At 39.6% G+C, this 21,771-nt stretch overlaps 1 protein-coding gene across 3 annotated transcripts in view; it reads right to left on the reverse strand.

The window, feature by feature from the left end:
• Positions 1-3,016: 3,016 nt before the first annotated feature.
• The window catches only part of Eif4enif1 (eukaryotic translation initiation factor 4E nuclear import factor 1), a 48,953-nt gene continuing 30,198 nt past the window's right edge, over positions 3,017-21,771 (reverse strand). For 2 of the 3 annotated variants that reach the window (XM_076865637.2, XM_076865647.2), the window contains exons 8-19: positions 20,726-20,861; positions 20,346-20,525; positions 19,370-19,602; positions 16,069-16,140; positions 15,437-15,620; positions 13,754-13,833; positions 13,274-13,416; positions 9,623-9,707; positions 7,816-7,948; positions 5,061-5,405; positions 4,434-4,598; positions 3,017-3,778 (exon numbers count right to left, since the gene is read on the reverse strand). In XM_076865637.2, coding sequence (XP_076721752.1) covers positions 3,537-3,778; positions 4,434-4,598; positions 5,061-5,405; positions 7,816-7,948; positions 9,623-9,707; positions 13,274-13,416; positions 13,754-13,833; positions 15,437-15,620; positions 16,069-16,140; positions 19,370-19,602; positions 20,346-20,525; positions 20,726-20,861 — 1,998 coding nt within the window. In that variant the 3' untranslated portion in view covers positions 3,017-3,536. The remainder of the gene's footprint in view (positions 3,779-4,433; positions 4,599-5,060; positions 5,406-7,815; positions 7,949-9,622; positions 9,708-13,273; positions 13,417-13,753; positions 13,834-15,436; positions 15,621-16,068; positions 16,141-19,369; positions 19,603-20,345; positions 20,526-20,725; positions 20,862-21,771) is intronic. The other variant, XM_076865656.2, reaches the window with a different exon arrangement.

The following is a 21,771-nucleotide window of genomic DNA, read 5'->3' on the forward strand; positions in this document are numbered from 1 at the left end:
TTGGTCTTAAATATGAAATGGATAAAAACTTGACATGTAACATTTGATGGTTAATGGTGGGAGATCCTTCCAACTAGATAAAGGCTTCAGTCCTTTTATTTTTTTAGAGAGAGAATTTTTTCAATATTTATTTTTTAGTTTTTGGTGGACACAACATCTTTATTATTTATGTGGTGCTGAGGATCAAACCCAGCGCCCCGCGCATGCCAGGCAAGTGCGCTACCGTTTGAGCCACATCCCCAACCCTTCAGTCCTTTTAAATAGTCTTTTCCAAGCTGGGCATGGTGGCACACACTATAATCCCAGTAACTCCAGAAGCTTAGGCAGGAAAAGCATGAGTTAAAAGCCAGCCTTAGCAATGGAGAGGCACTAAGCAACTCAGCGAGACCCTAAAATACAGAGGGGAGCTGGGGATGTGGCTCAGTGGTTGAGTGCCCTGGTACCAAAAAAAAAAAAAAAAAAATTAACAGACGTTTCCAAATGATACTGGAGACAGGGATAAGTTAACTGATTATTCTCTGCTATGCTGGCCAATTTTGGGAGATGCAATTGAGTAAATTACTGTGACCAGGCATATTTGGGTTTGTCATGCAGCTCCACCTCTAATTAGTTGTGGGACCCTGGAAAAATTGCTCAGTCTTTGTAAACCTGTTTTCTCATGTAACATGGGGATATTAATGGTGATTGTTATTAAGGAAAATAGTACTTATGAAATTGCTTAGCATTGTATTGGTATAGAAATACTCAAGTGAAGGTTGATAACCTGTTATCATTGGGCCCTTTGTTTTACTGGGCTTCCTGTCTGTCCTAGTCAGAGCACAGCTGTATATCATCAATGTTGGGCTAATGTTAAGCTGAACTGTGTTGCCAGCAGGACCACTAAACGCCTCCTTACTCAAACCCCAGCCTTTTCTGTTTGAACCCCATGTTAGTCCTGGCCTCAACCACATAACCTGGGTGAAAGTATGAAGGCAGGATGAACACTGCAAGTGGGCAAACTATGTGATCAGAGTTTTATGCATACACTTCATCATGGAGGTGGGATTAGGTGGGAACGTAGGTCCAGAGGAGAAATTTAAACTTGGTGATTTAGTGTCTAGAAATCAAGATTTCAGCATGGACCATAGGGATGATAAGAGGAGATAGATCCTGAGAAAATCAGGAACATGTTTGTAGGAAGACGATATTTTGATTTTGTCTTCAGAGGAGATATGCTAGATTTTAAGAGGTTGTACAGTCTGAGAATATGGGATTACCTGTATACTCAGCTTTTGTCCAGTGCTTATTTCCCCTTTCTAGAGCTTGAGACTTAGTCCCTGTCTAGGACATAAATCCCTGATGGCCTCAGTTGCTAGTCAATGATAGAGCTTGTGATCCAGAGCCTACCCCAATGCTGCAGGGAAACATTGGCTTTCTAAACTGGGATTTCCAGCAAGGTTTGTTCTGTAGCCACAGCATATTGGATTTTGGGGATTCCTTGTGCCAAAATTCACTTTATAAGCCTTTAGCACACCCAAGATTCTGGGGAGGGGTTATCAAAATTCAGTTCAAGATGAGAGGATGTGCTTTGACTAGGCTTTGATATTATTTGGTACCTTTTCCTTCCTTTGATTTGTGACTCCACAGTCCTTGAGGGAAGAGCTTACTGTACTTTACCCCTCTCTTCTTTGGGCTTATGCTTGGCAGCTCTAGGGAACTGCATTAGGGAACTTTCTGAGGAGAAACATACATTCCTACAGCCAAAGGTTTTCTCATGAGCTTCAAGACTGGTGGTCTGGCTTTCATAGCAAGGTTTGAATTTCCTATTCTATTACATATTACATGTTTTTCCTTGACCTACCTTAGTATAATTAAGTGAATCCATTGTTCTGTGCCCTTAGAATGGTTCAGTTGAATTTAACAGAATGCTTAACTTAACCAGATGAAATGGAAGAAAACTATTTGTCCACCACAGTCCCAGATAAACATCATCACTCAAAAGAATAAAAATAGTCAAACCTTATTTTTTGGGAATCCATTTGCCAGAAGTTACCCAGCTAAGTTTGTTTTTGTGTCTCATGGTTTAAGTTGGGTCACATGCTTATTTTTGCATCAGTTCTTTCTTTATAAAGGGAATAGAATTAACTTACAGGGGAAAACTCTGGTTCTTAATTATCTGTATTTCTAATTGTGTTTGGGAAATATATCTATCTTTCACAACAAAGAAAGGGGCAGTGGATCTGGCTTCCCTCTTAATAAAGCCTGGTTTGCCAGACACATCTATTCTGAAAACCTAGCTGCAATCTCCATTTATTTCCATTTTTCTTTTTTGTGATACTGGGGATTAAAACCATAGTCTTGCTCATGCTAGTCAAGTGCTCTACCTACTGAGCTGCACCTTCAGCCTTTAAAACAAACAAACAAAAAAACCATTTTGAGTCAGTTGAGTTATAAAAGGCTGGACTGGAATTTGTGATCTCTTTGCCTCAGCCTCCTGAGTAGCTCAGATTATTTATAGGTGTACATGACCACCCTGGCTATTACCACTTTATTTTTGTTATTGTTGTTGGTACTGGGGATGGAACCCAGGGCCTCACATGTGCTAGGTAAGCAGTCAACCACTTACATCCCCAACTTCTGAGAAAAGTTCTGTATGGAGAAATATTAGACTTCAATGGATTGTATGGGAGCGGAGATGAATAAACAGGATAGCCTAGTTAATGTTTGGGAGAAACCACCATATATACATGATTTCCCCCAATAAACAAATTATCTTAGGTGAATTTAATTTTGAAAATTGCCAAATATTGACATCCTGGTATTAGCCACAAGGCCATTATCATCACAGGTCAGCTCAGTCTCAGCTGACCCAGTGGGATCTAGGCTCAAGAAAAAACATTAAGCTTCTTTCCTCTAAATTGAGATCTCAAGAATTTTAAAGAAAAATTAGGTCCTTCAAGGAATCTACTGAGTCTCTTGGCTTACTGTTACAATCAAGGAATTCAGGGAGAAAATAAACACAAAGTCATTCACTTCATTCACACACATAGTATATGCAACTTTAATCAACCAAAAGAAAAAAAAATGTCCCAAATGTACAAGTGAAAAAAAGAAAAATCCAAATGTTGACACAGGCTTAACTAATACCAGCTACTTTTATGTACAGCTGTATAAGTTCAAAAAAGCTATTCTATATGTATGTACAAAAGTTGTTTATACACAGGTCTGTACATAAGGGCCTATACATTTATTTCCTCAGAACCCTTAGGTGCCACCTCTTGGTGAAGACACCAACACTTCATTCACATATCTTACAAAAAAAGACTGTTTCCAGGATTGACGACACTGTGCATCCTGTATTCAGATTACGTAGACTCCACTCGATTGGTTAAGATCCTTCTGTCATAATGCATACCACACCAGGTGCTTGGGTTCCCTCAACAGCTTCACCGAGAGTGCTCCAAAGTAAAAGCCCATAAACCAACCGAGATGAGGAAGCAGAGTCCTGAGCAGGGCGCCACCAAAGGTCCAGGTATAGGTAAGCCTGCCTGTCCTGCTCACTGTCGGTATTCCAGTTCATCTACACTGATGACTTTGGCGGGCATGGAGGGCAGGGGCTGCTGTAGCACATCTGAGCCAAACCATTTGGCAAGACCCACAGGAGAGCTGCTCCTTTGGCTGGTGCGATGCTCCAGCTGAGAGTGCATTTGGGGCAGGCCTGACCGGCTGGGCACATTCTGAGGGGTTGTCTGAACACTGACTGCTGCTGCCTGGGAACCAGAGCCTGAAGGATGCAGAACTATGGAGATAAGAAGGGGGGAAAGTAGTTCTTTGTTAGGTTCCGTTTCATTCAAACTCTATCCATATAATTCCAAACAAAAGTATACCAGAGGATTCTAGTTTCTTTATAAAACTACTTTTCAAGATGGCAACAATATTAGAAGTTGGTACCTTGGAAAGAAAGCTAAGCTATACTGAAGCCATCGATACTGAAAAACCACCCTGGATGACAAGACCACTTCCAAGGCAAGCAGCTACATCACAGAAAGATTAGCTGGTGAGAGAGCATCTACCCTGGGCAGGTCCCATGCTGAATCGTTATTGGCCTTCTAAGAGGTAATGAACAAAGAAAACCTGGGCAGGAGCAATAATCCCAAAACCCATAGAAATTGGTTTACTTCATCTTCCTGAGTTATATACTTTACTACAGTTATTGATGGACCTTTATTTTATTTGTTTATATGTGGTGCTCAGAGTCAAACCCAGTGCCTCACACATGCAAGGCAAGTGCTCTACCACTGAGCCCAACCCTAGCCCCTCCTTACTGCAGTCTTGCTAGGTCAAGTTAAGGAATGGTGTCAGTATTAATTCATCTCCTTCACTGCAAACTAGTTCTAAAAGCTTCAAGCCTGCTTAGCCCATTCCAACCTCACCTGGCCCACTACTTAACCTACCTGAGCGCTGTAGCTGCTGTTGCATCATTGCCAGATGCAGAGGTGTCCCAGGACGAGGGTTTAGGAGCGGGTGACTAGCAGCTGGTAAAGGGTAAAAGGGCTGACCTAGAATTGGGCCAGATATTCCCTGTAAATGAGTCAGATCTATCCCTGGAGGAAGCACACCTGTTGGGCAGAAAGAAGAAACTTTAGAAAAGTAGTCTTAATGTACCTGGAAATTTTTAAGTTTGTATAGTTTTGCTGATTTGGAAGCTTTTTTCTTTTTTAAATATAAAGAATCAAAAACACATAAGCTATCAGCATTCTTTGTCATTATCTTAAGACAATTTTGGGGGGCTGTGGTTGTGGCTCAGTGGTACAGTGCCTGCCTAGCATGTCTGGTGGTACTAAGGATTGAACCTAGTCCTCAAGCATGTTAGGCTAGCACTCTACCACTGAGCCACAACCCCAGCCCCAAGAAAATGTTTTTAAAGGACAAAAAGATGGATTGGATTGTTCCCATTGTCCACCAGTTACATGCTAGACTCTAGTAACATCTTTAAAGGGATGAAAATCTTCCATAGTTCAATTAATACTAGCAAATGTCATGCCAGGTCTACAGATAACCAAGCCAGGTTAGAAACTCACCAGCTTGCAACAAACTTGGAAGATGCTGTGGATGTACTCCCTGGGCCAGCATCCTCTGAACCAATCCTGGGTGAAGTTGATGAGCAGGCCGAACAATGGGGACATGGGGAACAAGGGGAACTTGGTGGACAGGGCGGAGAAAAGGTGTTCCTGGAACTGGGGATGCCAAGGTGGGTGTTTTTCTTCCAGTTGCTTTAGGTCGGTAATCTTGTTCTTTGGTGTATCGGTTTGTCTGGGACAGTGGGGTAGAACATGAAGACGGCTGTAACGTTGACAGTTTAGGATTTGTCATAGGAGAAGAGTCTCGATCAGCATTTGGAATGGAGTTGGACGACAGCAAGTTCTCTGTAAGGATCCAGAAGAGAATATTTTGGTATTGGCAAACCTTTACTCTGGCCAAATACTTTGGTTTCCCAAAGGTTCAGTAAATCTCAATTCTTAATTGATAACTTGACAAATTTAGAAGACTGCATGATAAGGGCTGGGACTGTAGCTCAGTAGCAGAGCACTTGCCTAGCATGCGTGAGGCACTGGGTTCAATCCTCAACACCACATAAAAATAAATAAAGGCATTCTGTCCATCTACAGCTACAGGAAAAAAAAAAAAAAAGACTACATGATAGGGACCATCATTTGCCTTATAAATAGGCCAAGAAGATGAACTGTGAGTCAACATTACAGGAGTAGTTAGGGATAGAACTAGGACTAGACCCCAAGTTTTTCAACTTCTTGCTGGAACAAAGCTTTGCTGTTGTTATCATGTTTTTGTTTTGTTGGTGCTGGTGTTCAAATCCAGGATCTTGTGTATTTTAGGCAAGCTCTCTACCACTAAGCTATGTCCCCAACCTACAAAGAAGTTTTGATAAATTCCCTAAACCAAAGTCTCAAAAGTTATATAAATGTCTCTAAGCCCATGTCTTGCGTGGCATGGTGGTAATGCCTATAATTCATATACTTGGGAGGCAGAAGCAGGATTGCAAATTCAAGGCCAGCTTCAGCAACTTGGCAAGACCATATCTTGGTACAATATATTGATACAATATATTTATTTGATACAATATATTTATTTATTTTATTTATTTTAGGTGGTGCTGAGGATCGAACCCAGTACCTCATGCATGCTAGATGAGCACTCTACCGCTGAGCCATTACCCCAGCCCCCCAAGACCATATCTTCAAATAAAAATGATTAGGGATACAGCTTAGTGGTACAGTACACCTTGGTTTAATTCCCAATATTGGGGACAAGGAGGTATGGGGGAAGTAGGCTGGGGCAGGGAGACCACATCTGTATTCTCATACTCCTCCCAATCCAAGGACAACTACTGGCAAATGCTTGATATATCAGGCCTGGTGGTTCATGTAGTTTCATCATTGTCAAATGCTTGTGATTAACATGCTTTTTATACCCTGAAGAGACAATCAAGTATAATATGAAAATCCACAGCAGAAAATTAGGGCAACAATCACAGCCTGCTCAAAGAATCTAAATTAACCTAATAGGACCAACAGGATTTCCATTATATTCACCCCCCCACCAAGCCTTCTCAAACGAGCAAAAAGCTCTCACACCAATACTTAACACTTAAGTCATTTGAATCTGTGTCATTATGTCTACCACCATGTCCTTCATGATCACTACTGTGCAACTCATAAGCCTCTTGCACATTCTTTTAAGATATATATATATATATATTTTTAATATTTATTTTTCAGTTTTCAGTGGACACAACATCTTTGTTTGCATGGTGCTGAGGATCGAACCCGGGCCGTACGCATGACAGGCGAACGCACTACCGCTTAAGCCACATCACCAGCCCTCTTGCACATTTTCTATACACTTTTGAAAGGCTCTTACATCTATATGCTTCACTCATTTCACAGATTGTATTAGAAACTTCAGTATTCAAACTTTCAAAAGCAGAACAAGAATAATCTTGAAGACTAAAGTCATTCGTTTTGTTTGGTACTTGTTACAAGGGATTGGAATCCAGAGGCACTCAACCACTGAGCCACACCTGTAGTGCCCTTTCTTTTCTTTTTTCTTTTTGAGGGGGTGGGGAACCATGGATTGAATTCAGGGGCACTTACTTGATCACTCAGCCACATCCTCAGCCCTTTTTGTATTCTGAGACAGGGTCTCCCTAAGTTGCTTAGGGCTCACTAAGTTACTGAGGTTGGCCTGGAACCTGTAATCCTTCTGCCTCAGCCTCCCTCCGGAGTTGCTGGGATTACAGGCGTGCACCACCACACCTAAGCCCAGGCCTTTGAGACAGGGTATTGCTAGATTGCTGGGGCAATTAGGGCCTTGCTAAGTTGTTGGGGCTGGCCCTGAACGTGAAATTCTCTTGCCTCTGAGCCCAATCCAGAGACACTGGGATTATGGGAATATGCCATGGCGCCCAGCTTAGTTATTTATTTTTAAGCTTATTGTTTATGTATTTATTTATTTATGGTGTAGCTGGGGATTGAACCAAGGGCCTTGTGCATGCGAGGCAAGCACTCTACCAACTGAGCTATATCCCCCAGCCCTAGTTTTTCTTTTAAATCAGCATTTACACCCCTCTTATGTTGGTCAGAATATGAACAAGCAAGTGACTGTGAGCTGGTCCGACCCTTCTCATAGACACAGAACTATGGTCCAGGGGATGGGCCCAGGGCCTTGCAGAGAAACAGGTCAGGTTGTTCAGCACTAAAGCCCATGTTCTGAGACATTCTTTGTTGAATAGTATAGCCAACAACTCTGTAGTACTACCTTCAGTGGCCTTCTGAGTATCTTCTTTACTGTCAATAGGAACGGCTTTTCCCGATGCTAGCTCCTCCTTGCTTTTCTCTTTGCTCTCGTACATCTTTCGGATTACTGAGGTAGGGGTGAAGGAAGGAGAAAGCTGCAGAGAAAAGCAATTGGCATCAGCACGCTCTAAGTTCCCTTCTCTAATATTAAGGCAGGCTTAAGTGGTCAAGATAATCAACAAAAAAGAGAGACGATATTGCCCACGAGGTGGCAGAGTCCAACTCCAACGTTCATCGTAGCTACTGAAGGAAAAGACACCTAAAGGGGCAAATAGGTGGTGTCCCAAGATCTTTATAACACTTGCTCACAATTTTTTATGATGGGGACCTGCCTCTGTTTCACACATTTTCCCAGCCCAAGATTAGTCTGGGAAGAGGAAAAGCATGGGCAGAAGTATAACCTAGAGTAATAGCTTACTCTTCCATCTGGGAAAGGACATTTCAATGACAATGTCAGAATCTAAATAACTCCATGTTCTTAATGTTTCTCTTTTTCACCTGGCTACCATTACAATTATTCAAATAGTTTCCTCAGCCAGTAGGAATTATCACTAGGGGTCATTCATCACTTGGGGTCAATAAAATAGTGAACTTGTCACTATTTTACTATGTCTTTTTTTTTATTAAAAAAAATTTTTTTTTGTTGTAGATGGGCAGCATGCCTTTATTTTATTTGCTTATTTTTTATGAGATGCTAAGGATCCAACCCAGTGCCTCACACATGCTAGGCAAGTGCTCTGCCACTGAGCTCCAGCCCTAGCCCTATATATTTCTTTTCTTCTTGCACAACCCCAAAATCCTTGATGTAAGGAGACAGTGCATAACTTATGAATAGAAAAGCTTCTTCTAGATCTTGCTTTCAAGGTGTCTGGTGCATAGAACCCACGTGGAAAGTTGAGATTGTGGCTTCATGTTAGAGCACTTGCCTGGCACATGTGAGGCACTGGGTTTGATCGTTAGTACCACACACACACACACACACACACACACAAAACAAAACAAGATATAAAAAATGTAAAAGACCCATGTGGAACCCTGAAGGGTCTCTATCAGCTTTGACTAGATGATAAAAAGTCTGTGGAGAATGAGACATTTTTTTAAAAAAAAAGAATACCACCAGTCAGTTGTAAAACTTATATTGGCCCCTACAAAAAACTGTTCTGTCCCAGCCTTAGTTCCTATAACTGAGACCTGAACAGTTTGCAAACTCCCAGCATATAAAATGTACTCACCATGATGTGACTTGTTACCCCTATCCACCTGTCTGCCTCACTTCTCACCTTTTCCTTCTGCCTCCCTGTATGAGATGTCCGTCTGCATATACTATGTCATCTGGCTCATGCTCATCTATCTGCGGGAATATACTTTCCCCAATATAGGGGCTTCACTAGAAACCTGAGTTAGACTGTGATCGACCAGGGAAAGATCTAATAAAAAGGCAAGTATGAGGGGCCAGGGTTGTAGCTCAGTGATAGAGTGCTTGCCTAGCACATGTGGGGCACTGGGTTCAATCCTCAGCCCCACATAAAAATAAAATAAAGGTATTGTGTTTACACACACACCCACACCCACTCCTTTAAAGCTTTTGTCTCAAATAAATCCTACTGTTCTACACACACACACACACACACACACACACACAGGCAGGTATAAAAGACTATTAGATCAGTATTCTTCTGGAAAGGCATTCAAGGATACTTTGGGGCACACACAACATAGGCACAAACAGAGAAGTCTTAAAAAGTCATTCACAGTCAACAGTCACTGACCATGCTTGTGATGGAAGCAGCAGGGGCTGGGGAAGAGGAATTCCCTTGGTGCACAGGTGCTGGTGACTTGGTCACTCGCTGTTGCCTGTGAACAAATCAATTTTCAGTATAAGCTCCTAGCCACTCAAACTTAAAAATTTAGTTGTAGATGTATACAAACCTTTATTTTATTATTATTTTTTAATGTGGTGCTGAGGACCGAACCCAGTGCCTCACACTTATTAAGCAAGTGCTATACCACTGAGTCACAATCCCGGCCCTGAGCCACTCAAACTCCCCAAACCATTTAACACTCAAGACCAGCCCAGGAATTTAGCATCACTTTCCTTAACTCAAGTTAATCTCCTAAGCATTCAATTTGTATCTAAATTATGCAAAAACACATGCCAAATTCTAAGGAAAGACAAAAACTTAACGAAACATGGCCTAGGCCTTGCAAGAACTGTCTAGTGGAAAAGTCAATAACCTAGGGAAAACTATGAGATGCCAATGAGGCATAGTTGTAAAACAGAATGACAGAAAACTTGGAAGACGCTGCTTCTTGTGGAAAAACTGGCTTATTAAACCAGGCATCGTGGCACACACCTGTAATCCAAGTGACCTGGGAGGCTGAGACAGGAGGATTGCAAGTTCGAAGCCAACCTCGGCAACTTAAGATCTTGAGACATTGTCTCAAAAAAAAAAAAAAAAAAAAAAAAAAAAAAAAAAAGGACTAGGGGCATAGTTCAGTAGGTTCAATCCACAGTATAAAAACCAACCAAACAAAAAACAAAAAAAATCTACTTCATATTAAATGAGGTATGACCCAGGAGAATCTAAAGATAGAGAATAGTAGTTCAGGTTGCTAGAATAGGTATGGGTATTTGGGAAGTCCTTGGGATTAATCTTGTTGTAAAACAGGAACATGGGGCATGTTGCATGTAACTGGGTCCTGAGATATCTGGAACTCTTTAATTGATTTGAACCATTGTCTCAGAGCATAAGTTATATGTCAGATGCTGTGCCAGTGTTGCTCCCTAACTTCTAGAACACACCCAGCCCATTGAAAGCCTCTCTAGCCACCATACCGGTAATAAACTATATACTGGCTTGGATAACCCTACCTTACCTGGTACTAATTGGAAAGAAGCCAGGTGTTTAGGATCCTCCTGCCACAATGTAGGCAGACACAGAGCAGTGGTATTCTAAGTGACTAAGGGGGATCTTTAAATCTGGGGTTTCTATACAATTTATCAGTTATTTATTCTGATAAACAGATTTGAGCACCAGACCTTGTTCTAAGTGCTAGAGATACAGTATGAACAAAACAAAGAGTCTAATCTCATGGAGGTCATGTTCTTGTACTGCAAAGTAGAAAGAGCAGGGAAACAGACAAAAACAAAACAACCCCCTCCCTCAAATCAGTTTCAGTATCTGTAAAATGCAGTTTTTACTCTCATCTAAATCACAGGGGTGATTCAAAGACCAAATAAAATTTTGTATGTTAAAAGTGCTTTGAAAGTCTCAAATCATGTTAGTGAATGCTAAGGAACCACATTACGCTAACGATAGAAAGCAGGTCAACGAATGTTCAGCAGACAGATCCTTGGCTCTGTGTTTAGGCTGAAAAGCACTATAGATTGGATGTATTTATATGCCAGGGTATTTTCCTGGTTGTAATGTCTTCTGATAAAGACAGATAAAACTAGTTGAAGCAAGACACTGAGGCACTGATAAGGTAACTAAGAATCACATCAAAGCCAGGCATGGTGCATGTCTGTAATTCTAGTGGCTTGGGAGAGTGAGGCAGGAGGATCACAAGTTAAAAGCCAGCCTCAGTAATTTAGTGAGGCCCTAAGCAACTTACTGAGACTATCTAAAAATAAAAAATAAAAAGGGCTGGGGATATGCTGCTCACTGGTTAAGTATCCCTGGGTTCAATCCCTTGTACCAATAAGTAAATAAAATCACATCAAAACAAATTTTAGGGCTGGGGATGTGGCTCAAGTGGCAGCGCGCTCGCTTGGCATGCGTGGGTTGCTGGGTTCGATCCTCAGCACCACATTAAAGAAAATAAAGATGTTGTGTCCTCCGAAAACCAAAAAATAAATATTAAAAAATTCTCTCACTTTAAAAATAAAAACAAAACAAAAAAACAAAACAAATTTTATATGTGTGTGTGTGTAGTGTGTATGTATTTATTTATTTTTTTTGGTACCAGGGATTGAACTCAGGGGCACTTAATCACTGAGCCACATCCCCAGCCCTTTTTTGTAAATTTTATTTAACGACAGGGTCTCACTGAGTGGCTGAGGCTGGCTTTGAACTCACAATCCTCCTTTCTTAGCCTCCCGAGTTACTGGGATTACAGGCATGTGCCACCATACCCAGCAACAAATACTTAAATATCATATGGGCAGGACTAAACTGTGATGTTCAAAGATACACATTTTTGTCATAAAATTCAATATATTAAGGTAGTGATTACCCCTCCCCACCCCCCACCACTCTGATCCTAGAGGTATTTTACCACTGAACTACAGCCCAACCCTTTTTATTGAGACAGGACCTTGCTAACAGGCTGGCCTTAAATTTGCAATCCTCTTTCAGGCTACTGAGTCACTGGATTTACAGGTATGTGCCACTATACCCAGCAAAGTAGTGATTACCTTTAGAGGATAAACAGTTGTCACTTCTGAGGGAGAAAAGATGTATAATTAGCATAGGGCACATGGAAGGTTTCTGGGGTAATTAATAAGGGGGTTTAATTTAACATAAGCTGCACATTTGTTTTATGCAATTTTCTGTATCTCTTGGATTTTGCAAAAAAGAAGAATATTGCTACTCCATTCCCATTCCTCCCAAACTTATGGTTCATTTCATTTACCACTTGTTGCAACTACAAAAAGAATGGGCTGGGGAAATAGCTCAGTTGGTAGCATGCTTGACCTGCATGCAGAAGGCCTTGGGTTCAATCCTCAGCACCACAAAAAAAAAAAAAAAAAAAAAAAAAAAAAGATAGTGAAGTCAATAATTACTTGTTAACAGCTCTGGTCAACAAACCCATCAACTCTAACCAATAAACTCTTGATGTAACAACCCAGTATTGATACAGTGTGATAACACAACATTGAATCTGTGGTGAAGTAGGGTAGAATTTTGCTTTTTATCATCTCAAAAGTATGACTTCAAATAAGGAGCTATAGAGCTGGGGATATAGTTCAGTTGGTAGAGTGCTTGCTTCGCATGCACAAGGCCCTGGGTTCAATCCCCAGCACCACAAAAACAAAACAAATAAGAAGCTATGCTATTCACACCTATAAAAATGAATCCTTTAACTGGCAGAAACATCCTTGAGATTTTAAATGTATTTACTCTTAATAAAATTGTAAGGTAAATCAGGCAGGCAGCATATATATCTTCTATATAACTAATTAGCAAAATGAAACCATAAAAACTAATTTATAAAAGCCATGCAGGATAAAAACCAGATGTCCCTTCAGCAGAATGCAATCATATTCCCTATATCTGCAGTGGGATGGAATTTCTTCTATTTGTTTACAATATATCAGCATGTGCAACAGAACTTTACTGTGAATAACTTACTAATCTCAAGAAAACTATATTCACAAATTATTACCCAAATCCTCACAGGTTGGATTAGTAATTTACCTGTTTCTGAATCCATCTCTGGTTCTGTCCACCTGTGGTTTGCCAAAACCAGGCTGATAGAAATTTGCTGCTTGCACTGCAAGGTCATGTGGTAGGGCCAGTCCCTCCAAAGCTGCCTGTTGCAATTCGAGTTGGCTCATCTGCTGAACAGAAACGGCAGGGGAGGGTCAGCAAAATAAAAAAAGATAGTCAATGTACTTTCTACAGGGGTCTCTTTCCTCTTAAAAAAGGTACTTTTAAGTAGCAGATGAGAAAACGTGACTAAATTATGCTGCCAAACTTAAGTATTAGTTTAATTACTCAGTAATTTTCTAGCCTTCACAGAACTTGAAATATATAGCACCACTATGAAACATACAATAAAGTTCCATTGCTGCCAAATCACTTCAGAAAATTGTAGCAATTCAATTCTCCACCCCATAATTAATAGGGTCAAAAAAGAAAGCAACAGATTGGGTTTGAGAAATAGCCCAGTCTGACCTGGGCTGTGACAGGGCTCATGGGCTTGCGCATGCCTTGGAATGGATCTCCAAGTAGCTGCTGTGGTCCTGGTGTGAAACCTGATGAGAAAGTTATAGAATCAATGAGTGTCAAGCAAATGTTCACACATCATGGCTGTATTATCCCTAATGCATGCTGCTCCTTGCTGAGTAGCATCATTTTTGAAAAGTACTGACTTTTCTAGGCTGATAGCCTCTTCCTCTATCCTACCACAGTAGGCTAGGTAAAACTCAAACCAGAGCTCTTCATTGCCCAAACTGCTGGTATATCCATCTTCCTCATTAATCAGTCACTGTTGTTCCTTTCAGAGCCAATTATCTCAAAGGCAGAAAATTCAGCCAGCATAACCAGCAATTTGGCAATACTCACTAGGCCAACTGGTACCAAAGTAGCATCCAGTGCTCTTAGGGTCACAATCTTTCCATAGAGTTCTATCTTCCTGACCGTAGATAAATGTTTTCAAAACTTGTCTATCAAGGTATGACTGGCCAGCAGCCAACACTGTTTGCAGAATTACAGGAACACTAGCATACTTTGCTAGAACTGCCTTCTGGAAGTGCTTCTTTATTCTGAATTAGCCACAAGACTTCATAGTTGAATTAAATCAATCAACTTCAATAATTTGGTAGAGAGTCACTATTCTGACTTCTTTATTAAGGACAAATCTAAAGTCAAAATTACTTTTTTGGATTGAGATACCTAATAATTTTGAGAAGAAAAAAACAATAACAAAAACAACAACAACAACAAATACCCATGACTATAGTCATCTAGAAAGGCAGTTGGATAACACACTGTCTTCTACTTTTTTAACCTCACACCTTCCTCCAAAAATTGTAATATATTTACGTGTGTGTGTATATTTGGTACTGAGGATTAAACTTGGGGCACTCAACCACTGAGCCACATCCCTACTCCTATTGTGTATTTTATTTAGAGACAGGGTCTCACTGAGTTGCCTAGCGCTTTTTTTTTTTTTTTTTTTTTTTTTTTTAAAGAAAGAGGAGAGAGAGGGAGAGAAAATTTTTTAATATTTATTTTTTAGTGTTTGGCGGACACAACATCTTTGTCTGTATGTGGTGCTGAGGATCGAACCCGGGCCGAACACATGCCAGGCGAGCGCGCTACCGCTTGAGTCACATCCCCAGCCCTGCCTAACACCTTTTTTGCTGAGGTTGGCTTTGAACTCTCGATCCTCCTGTCACAGCCTCCTGAGCTGCTGGGTTTACAGGCATGCATCACCGTTATGTGGCTACACAATTTTTGAATACTCATTAAGAATGTCCACGAATGGGCTGTAGTTGTAGCTCAGTGGTAGAGAGCTTGCCTAGCATGTATGAGGCACTGAGTTCCATCCTCAGCACCACACAAAGATAAATAAATAAAATAAAGATATTGTATCTATCTACAACAATTAAAAAAGAAGAAAGAAAAAGAATATCCCTGAAAAAGACTGTCACATTGGGCACAGTGGCACATGCCTGTACTCCCGATGACTCAGGAGGGTAAGGAAGAAGGATCACAAGTTTGAGGTCAGCCTGGGCAATTCAGCAAGACCATATTTCAAAATAAAAAATTCTATAGCTAGAGATGTAGTTTGGTGGCAAAGCACCCCTGGGTTCAATCCCCCATACGGGGGCGAGGGTGGGGGAGACTACTTACCAACTGGTGATGGTATTCTTGGGCGAAGGTAGTCTGCTGAGGCTGCTCGAGTTTGGAACACTTGTGACATGGGAGGAGAGGGTGCTCTTTGGCCCAATAAAGATGCAGAAGGCTCTAAGCTCCCCATAAGGCCACTCAGAAGATTGGAAGAAGCAGGTCTCTGAACTGGTTGACCCAGAAGTTCCTAAGACAAGACAAGCAAACACCAAAAACAAATCCCTGTTAACAAACCTAGTTCTTTCTTCTAGTGAAAAGCTGTGGATTACAGATTAATTTCTGGAAGCTAGATGATGAATCTCCTTCATGTTCCATGGAATGTCTTGGCATGTGTACATGCAATACATTCCTCTGAATGCTCAGCTAGCAACATTTAAGTTACAACTACAGGTTAGGTACTCTTCTCCACAGAAATTACAAACTTGCAAACCAAAACACAAGGGCTTATTTTTTTCTTTTAAAGTCTCCCTCCTCTCCTTTACCCATTTTGAGTTCAGCAGCAACACAGAACTACCAAACTATAGTACATCCTTGATTGCCAGACAACATCTCTAAGGCCCAAAGATGGGTGACCACTACACAAAATGAGTACTACTGTTCAGACTCTGAGGCCTCAGTATAAGATTGCAACATACCTGCAGGATGTTCTTAGGAACAGGCTGGCCTGGAATTTCAGCAGGGGACATCAAATGGCTTTCAAGGTTTCGCTAAAAATGTCAAAGAAACACTGGTTTTAACTTTTTTTTTTTGTGGTACTGAGGACCAAATTCAGTTTCATGTAAGCTAGGCAAGTGCTCTACTGAGCTACATTCCCATTCCTGCCTTTTTTTAAGTTGTAGATGGCTACAATATCTTTTGCTTATTTATTAACTTTTTTATATGGTGCTGAGGATCAAACCCAGTGCCGCACACATGCTAGGCAAGTACTCTACCACTGAGTCACAACCTTAGAGTCTTGCTAAGTTGTCCAGGCTGGTTCATACTTGTGATCCTCCTGCCTCAGTCCTCTGAGTAGCTGGAATTACAGGTGTGCTGGCTTAAGTGTCTTAACACAGTAGAGATTGGGAACCGTAAGAAAATATTAGACACTCCCAAGGAAGTTGACACTCAACAGGAGAAAGATGTTAAACTCACAAAAAATTCAGACCAACTTATTCTCTCTCATCATACATGCCCCAAAGATCTAGGAATGGAAAGACTATTTACTTGCACATATAGAATCCACTCTGAGATCCTTTTAATGCTAATTCTGGTCCATTTCACCATTTCCAATCAAAAGAGGGGAAAATAAAATGGAGGCATTGAAGATTGCCATCATTTACCTCTTAGTAAGGAGCCACAAGAAATTTTGATAATTCATACTTAAATTTGAGGCAATCCTTGCTCCCCATTAGCTTTAATAAGATTTACTGACCACAGATGGTATTTAAATTATAGTAAATAACATGCAAATTTGGTTGAAACTATTATATTTCAAGATTTTGTATTTCAGGAAGTTGCAACATTAATGTTTTTGTGGTGCTGGGGATCAAACCCAGAGCCTCATGCAGCTAGGTGAGCACTATACCACTAAGCCATGTCCCCAGCCTTGAATTTTATTACTTCTAAATAAGCTGTTCAAAATGGGTCACATGTACAGGGCAAGTCAAATCCTCCACTTCAGTACATCCCAGTGTCCATTCAACCTGAAGCGCTTTCTTTGAATACTTTTCTTTCCACTAGTTGGATCTGTCAAAACCCACAGTATTGTCCTGGGTACAACAAATAGCCTAAAGTTACCCAAGTGTTTTATTGTTGGTTTTGGAACTGGGACTAAAAGCACATGATTATAATAAGTAATATTCTCAATAGTTATTTAATTACATCTAACTAAAACAAAGAGGCAACCTTATACTGCATGGCTTACTATATTTATAGAATAAAGCCTACAATTCTATTTAAAATAGAGTTTAGATTGAATCAACATATCTTACTTTGGGGATGAACAATATGACTGAACCTTCAACCCGGTTGAAGGCAGATGAGAAATAGTACACATAACAAATAGCAGTTGTAAGAACTTTCATTTTAGAAGCAGACAGGACCTTACAACATGTGTGAATCAAGCAATAAAGATAACAGCTGAGGGCTGGGGTTGTAGCTCAGTGGCAGAGTGCTTACTTAGCATGTGCGAGGCACTGGGTTTGATTCTCAGCTGCTAAATAAATAAATAAAAATATCCAGGGGCTGGGGTTGTGGCTCAGCTTGCCTTGTTTGTACATGTGAGGCACAGGGTCTGATACTAAGCACCACATAAAAATAAACAAAATAGATATTGTATACATCTACAACAATATATATATATATATATATATACACACACACACATATATATAGGTGTGTGTATATACGTATGTACGTGTGTGTGTGTGTGTGTGTGTGTGTGTGTGTTTGTATATATATATATAAAACGAAAGATAACACCTGGCATGCTTTTTTCCTGAGGTTAGGCTGAATTTGTATTACTTTCTGCCTAGCCACTTGAATTATATCATCCATCCCTTTGACAAGTAATTTAGGTTGATTCCTCCAGTTGAAACCAGATACACTTTAGAGCACTGAAACTCCAACATTAAACCAAGTGCCCTCATAACTCAGGGTCAGCTGTGTCAGTATTCTGGAATCATAGTATTAAAACAAACTGCTGACTTCCTCTGCCTCCATTTCCTTAGTCACACTAAAAAAAAGCTAATTGTAAGATCTGACCAACAGAACTGCAGTCAGCACCCAATCACTAAGACACATATGTAGAGGATAGTTTTTAATCAGGTCCTTATATAAAAGCATTTGGATCTATGATTTATTTGTATGAAAACAACTGGAGTAGTTTGTGAAATTATTCCCCTGTAATTGGGTATAGTATGTATATAATATATATATAATACGGTATAGTCTGATATAAAGAAGTCTATTAAGGTCAAGAATAATGGCACCTGTTTGAGCAGGCTGAAGCCTCTATCACTGACTGTTGGTTAGATGAGGAAATCTAAAAATCAGTTGTCCTTCCTTGGTACAAGACTTAGTGAACAAACTAGGGTGCACTATGAAGGCAAGTGGAACTCTGCCTTCAAATTGCTGTTCATACCACTACTTGTAGTTCTCAGACAGGGTCGGAGAGAAAGAGGCAAAATTCAATTTTGAAAAATTTGCTAACTTAGCAATTAGAATAAATCCATGTTTTTATTATTTGGTTCTACCTAGATTCCCCTTTGTATCACCAAGAGATAGTGATATTAACACATAGACCATGGCAGAGAACCACTCTCAAAACATTTTTGTGACAAAGACCAGTGTATGGTATTTACCAAAATGCATCCACCTTGTAACTAACCTAATGCCTAAAAGTTAAAAAGAAATCTGGAATCATATCCTTTGCCATATTAATAAATTAACAGAATGTAAAACTGTCTTAAAAAAATCCATCTTAACACTTTAATAATTTGTATGATTGCCAACTCCTTATCCAGAAAACAGGTAATCCTAGGTATCTGAGAATAATTACTGTAAAAAATTATATTACAAAAATATGGCAAGTTATGTGAACTTAAGTAGCCAAATAACCAGAAAACCATCTCTGGAGTTTATGCAAAAAGATAGTTTTTATACAAATATATTTTAGCTGTGGCTTTAATACAGTTATGTAGGTATTGTATAAGAATCGATCTTTCACTCTTTTTACTATCACCCACAATACATACATACAAGCCACAATTCTGCTTTTGTAGTAACAAATAACACATTGATAATTAATGCACAAAAGCATCAAGAACCAAATTACTACTAAAGAATTTCCAACTTACTCGGAATACCTTTTTAAAATTCCATTTATTGTTATGGGAAGTAAAACAAAGATGGAAAAGGAGAAAAAGCTTGGTGAGATTTGCTTCAAATACTTACACTGACTTTGGGCTGAGAAGGCAAAGTCCCACTTGCCTTCATAGTGCTCACTAGTTTGTTGAACGCAGTCATATCTCCGTCTTTCTTGAGTTGTCGATTGCTGGTTACAGCATTCAGGGTTTCCTCTAAGTGTTCTGCCATGAAGGGAGTTGAATTCTTTACTTGTTGGTCCACCTTCAAACCCTTGAGCCCTGCTTCTACCTCTTCCACTGAAAGCACAACCCCTGAATGTGCTGAAAGTTAAGAAAGTCCAGGTTAAACCAAGAAGGGATATTTGGGAGAAATTCTCTTTAGCTATCATGATGGTTAAAGTGAACATAATTTATTTCATAACTGAAAAGAAGCTGTCAGAAAAGGCTGACACTGAAAATAGACAAACTGAAAACACTTAAAACTCATAGTTGTTTAATAGGGAAATAAAGTTATAACCGTGTACTCAGTAAAAGATGGCATATAAACTAAACCTAAAATGTTTAGATGCTATAAACTGGAGGACCATAACTATGAGGTACTAAGTTTTAAAACTTGACACAATACTGCTCTGTGTCCTACAGAATAATATTAATCTTTTGGAGACTTGTTACCAGGGATAGGAATCCAGATAGCCTAACATCAGCAAAATTGCTACCTGCACTGTAGTTATTACAGTACCAAATTGTTATGCCAAGGGCTTTTAGCATAAGTATGAACATGGCAAATTGAGGCAGAGTTGTGAGGAACTGCCTTGGGAGCATTAAAAATATTCACTGAGGTGTTACAACTGGGTCCTATGTAAGAACAACTTGGATGAAAAGTTCTTATAGGGCCAAGAACCACTATCAGATTCTCAAAAATGATAAAATAAATCCTTTTGAACATCATTAAGAAAAAAAATCACCATATATTCAACTTGATGAAATAGCAGTATGTTAAAACCAATTGCCTTAAGACAATCCAAACTTTTTCAGATATCTAAAGCAGATTCTCAAACACTTACAGCTTTCTTTAAGTTTTTCTTTATTTGCAGAAAGGCTGGAAAGAAGAGGTTTTAAATCCACTTTGGCTTTCTGTAGCATTTCTAAAATATCCACTTTATTTTCAGCATGGTCTTCCAATGGTATAGGAGCAAAATAATTCCCCGAGTTCTGTCCAGGAGAGAGGATGGCTTGCTCCAGACCTGATATTGCAAACAAACGTATACATAACTAGTTATAGTAGGATGGAAACATCAAGAATAGTATTAAAGGGACACAAATTAAAGGCTTTTCATGCAGAGACCCTCTAACCCTAAAGAACCCCTAACTAATGAAGACAGAATGAACCATGTCAGAGAAAGCTAAAGTTTATATATAAAGCCAGAATTTGAAGCTATTTTACCAGCAAGTCTCTCCAGCTCTTCATGTGGTGTTGACCCCAGGCTGCTGGATCGACTTCCTGATCGGCTGGGGTTAGAGAACCACCTACTAAACCGACTGGCAGAGACTGACCCTTCTCCCAAAACATCTTCTATCATCTGAAGAAAAAGACAAAAGATGCTAATAGTTTCTAGACCACAAAAAAAAAAAAAAAAAAAGGACAAGAAAGTTCAAATTTTAAGAAAGGATCACTTTCTTTGAAATTTCCTTTGATGCTTTCTACCCCTTAAACTTAGGATTTTGAATCTTCAATTTTCTTCCCCTTTCTTGGTCATTTTTGAGTAGCTCAAATTTGAGGATAACCAACTACGCACTTTCTAAGCATATATAATGAAGTCTCTGGGCCACACACAGTGTTATGATTTTCTATCCTTCACCTTATTAGAAAATCTAAGTCCTATCAAATGTTCTCAGAGGACTTAGTTGAAAAATAAAAATCAGTACCAGAATGAAGTATTCCACTGCCAGGATAATAAGTAACCTTTAACTAAACACCAAGTCTCCACGGAGAATTGAAAATCCTTGGTTCAATCTTGGTGGTCTTTTAAGTTTTAAGGAATACCATAAAATTCAATCCTAACAAATTCAGGAATGAAGGTGTAAAAGCAGAGCTTAAAGATGGTATTTTAACTGATATCTAATTTCTGTTTGAGCTTAATGGGAAATTTATAGGTATTTGTTTTCTTTCAAATCAATCTCTATAGACTTGGTTTAATAGGGACAATTAAGTGATGCACTATGATCAGAAATTTTTTTCTACCATATTTCATAAGTCATTTCTAGCACCATTTTTTTTTTTTTGGTAGTTGTAGATAAACAGAATGCTTCTATTTATTTTTTATGTGGTGCTAAGGATTCAACCCAGGGCCTCACACATTCTAGGCAAGCACTCTGCCACTGAACTACCTCAGCCCCTCTATCACCAATCTTTGAAAAGCTAGATTTAAGCTATTTTTAAAATTTGAATTTTTAATTCTACCCTATTATAAATTCAGTTAAATATCCAAA

The sequence above is a fragment of the Callospermophilus lateralis genome, chromosome 1, assembly GCF_048772815.1.
Source record: "Callospermophilus lateralis isolate mCalLat2 chromosome 1, mCalLat2.hap1, whole genome shotgun sequence".
NCBI lineage: Eukaryota > Metazoa > Chordata > Mammalia > Rodentia > Sciuridae > Callospermophilus > Callospermophilus lateralis.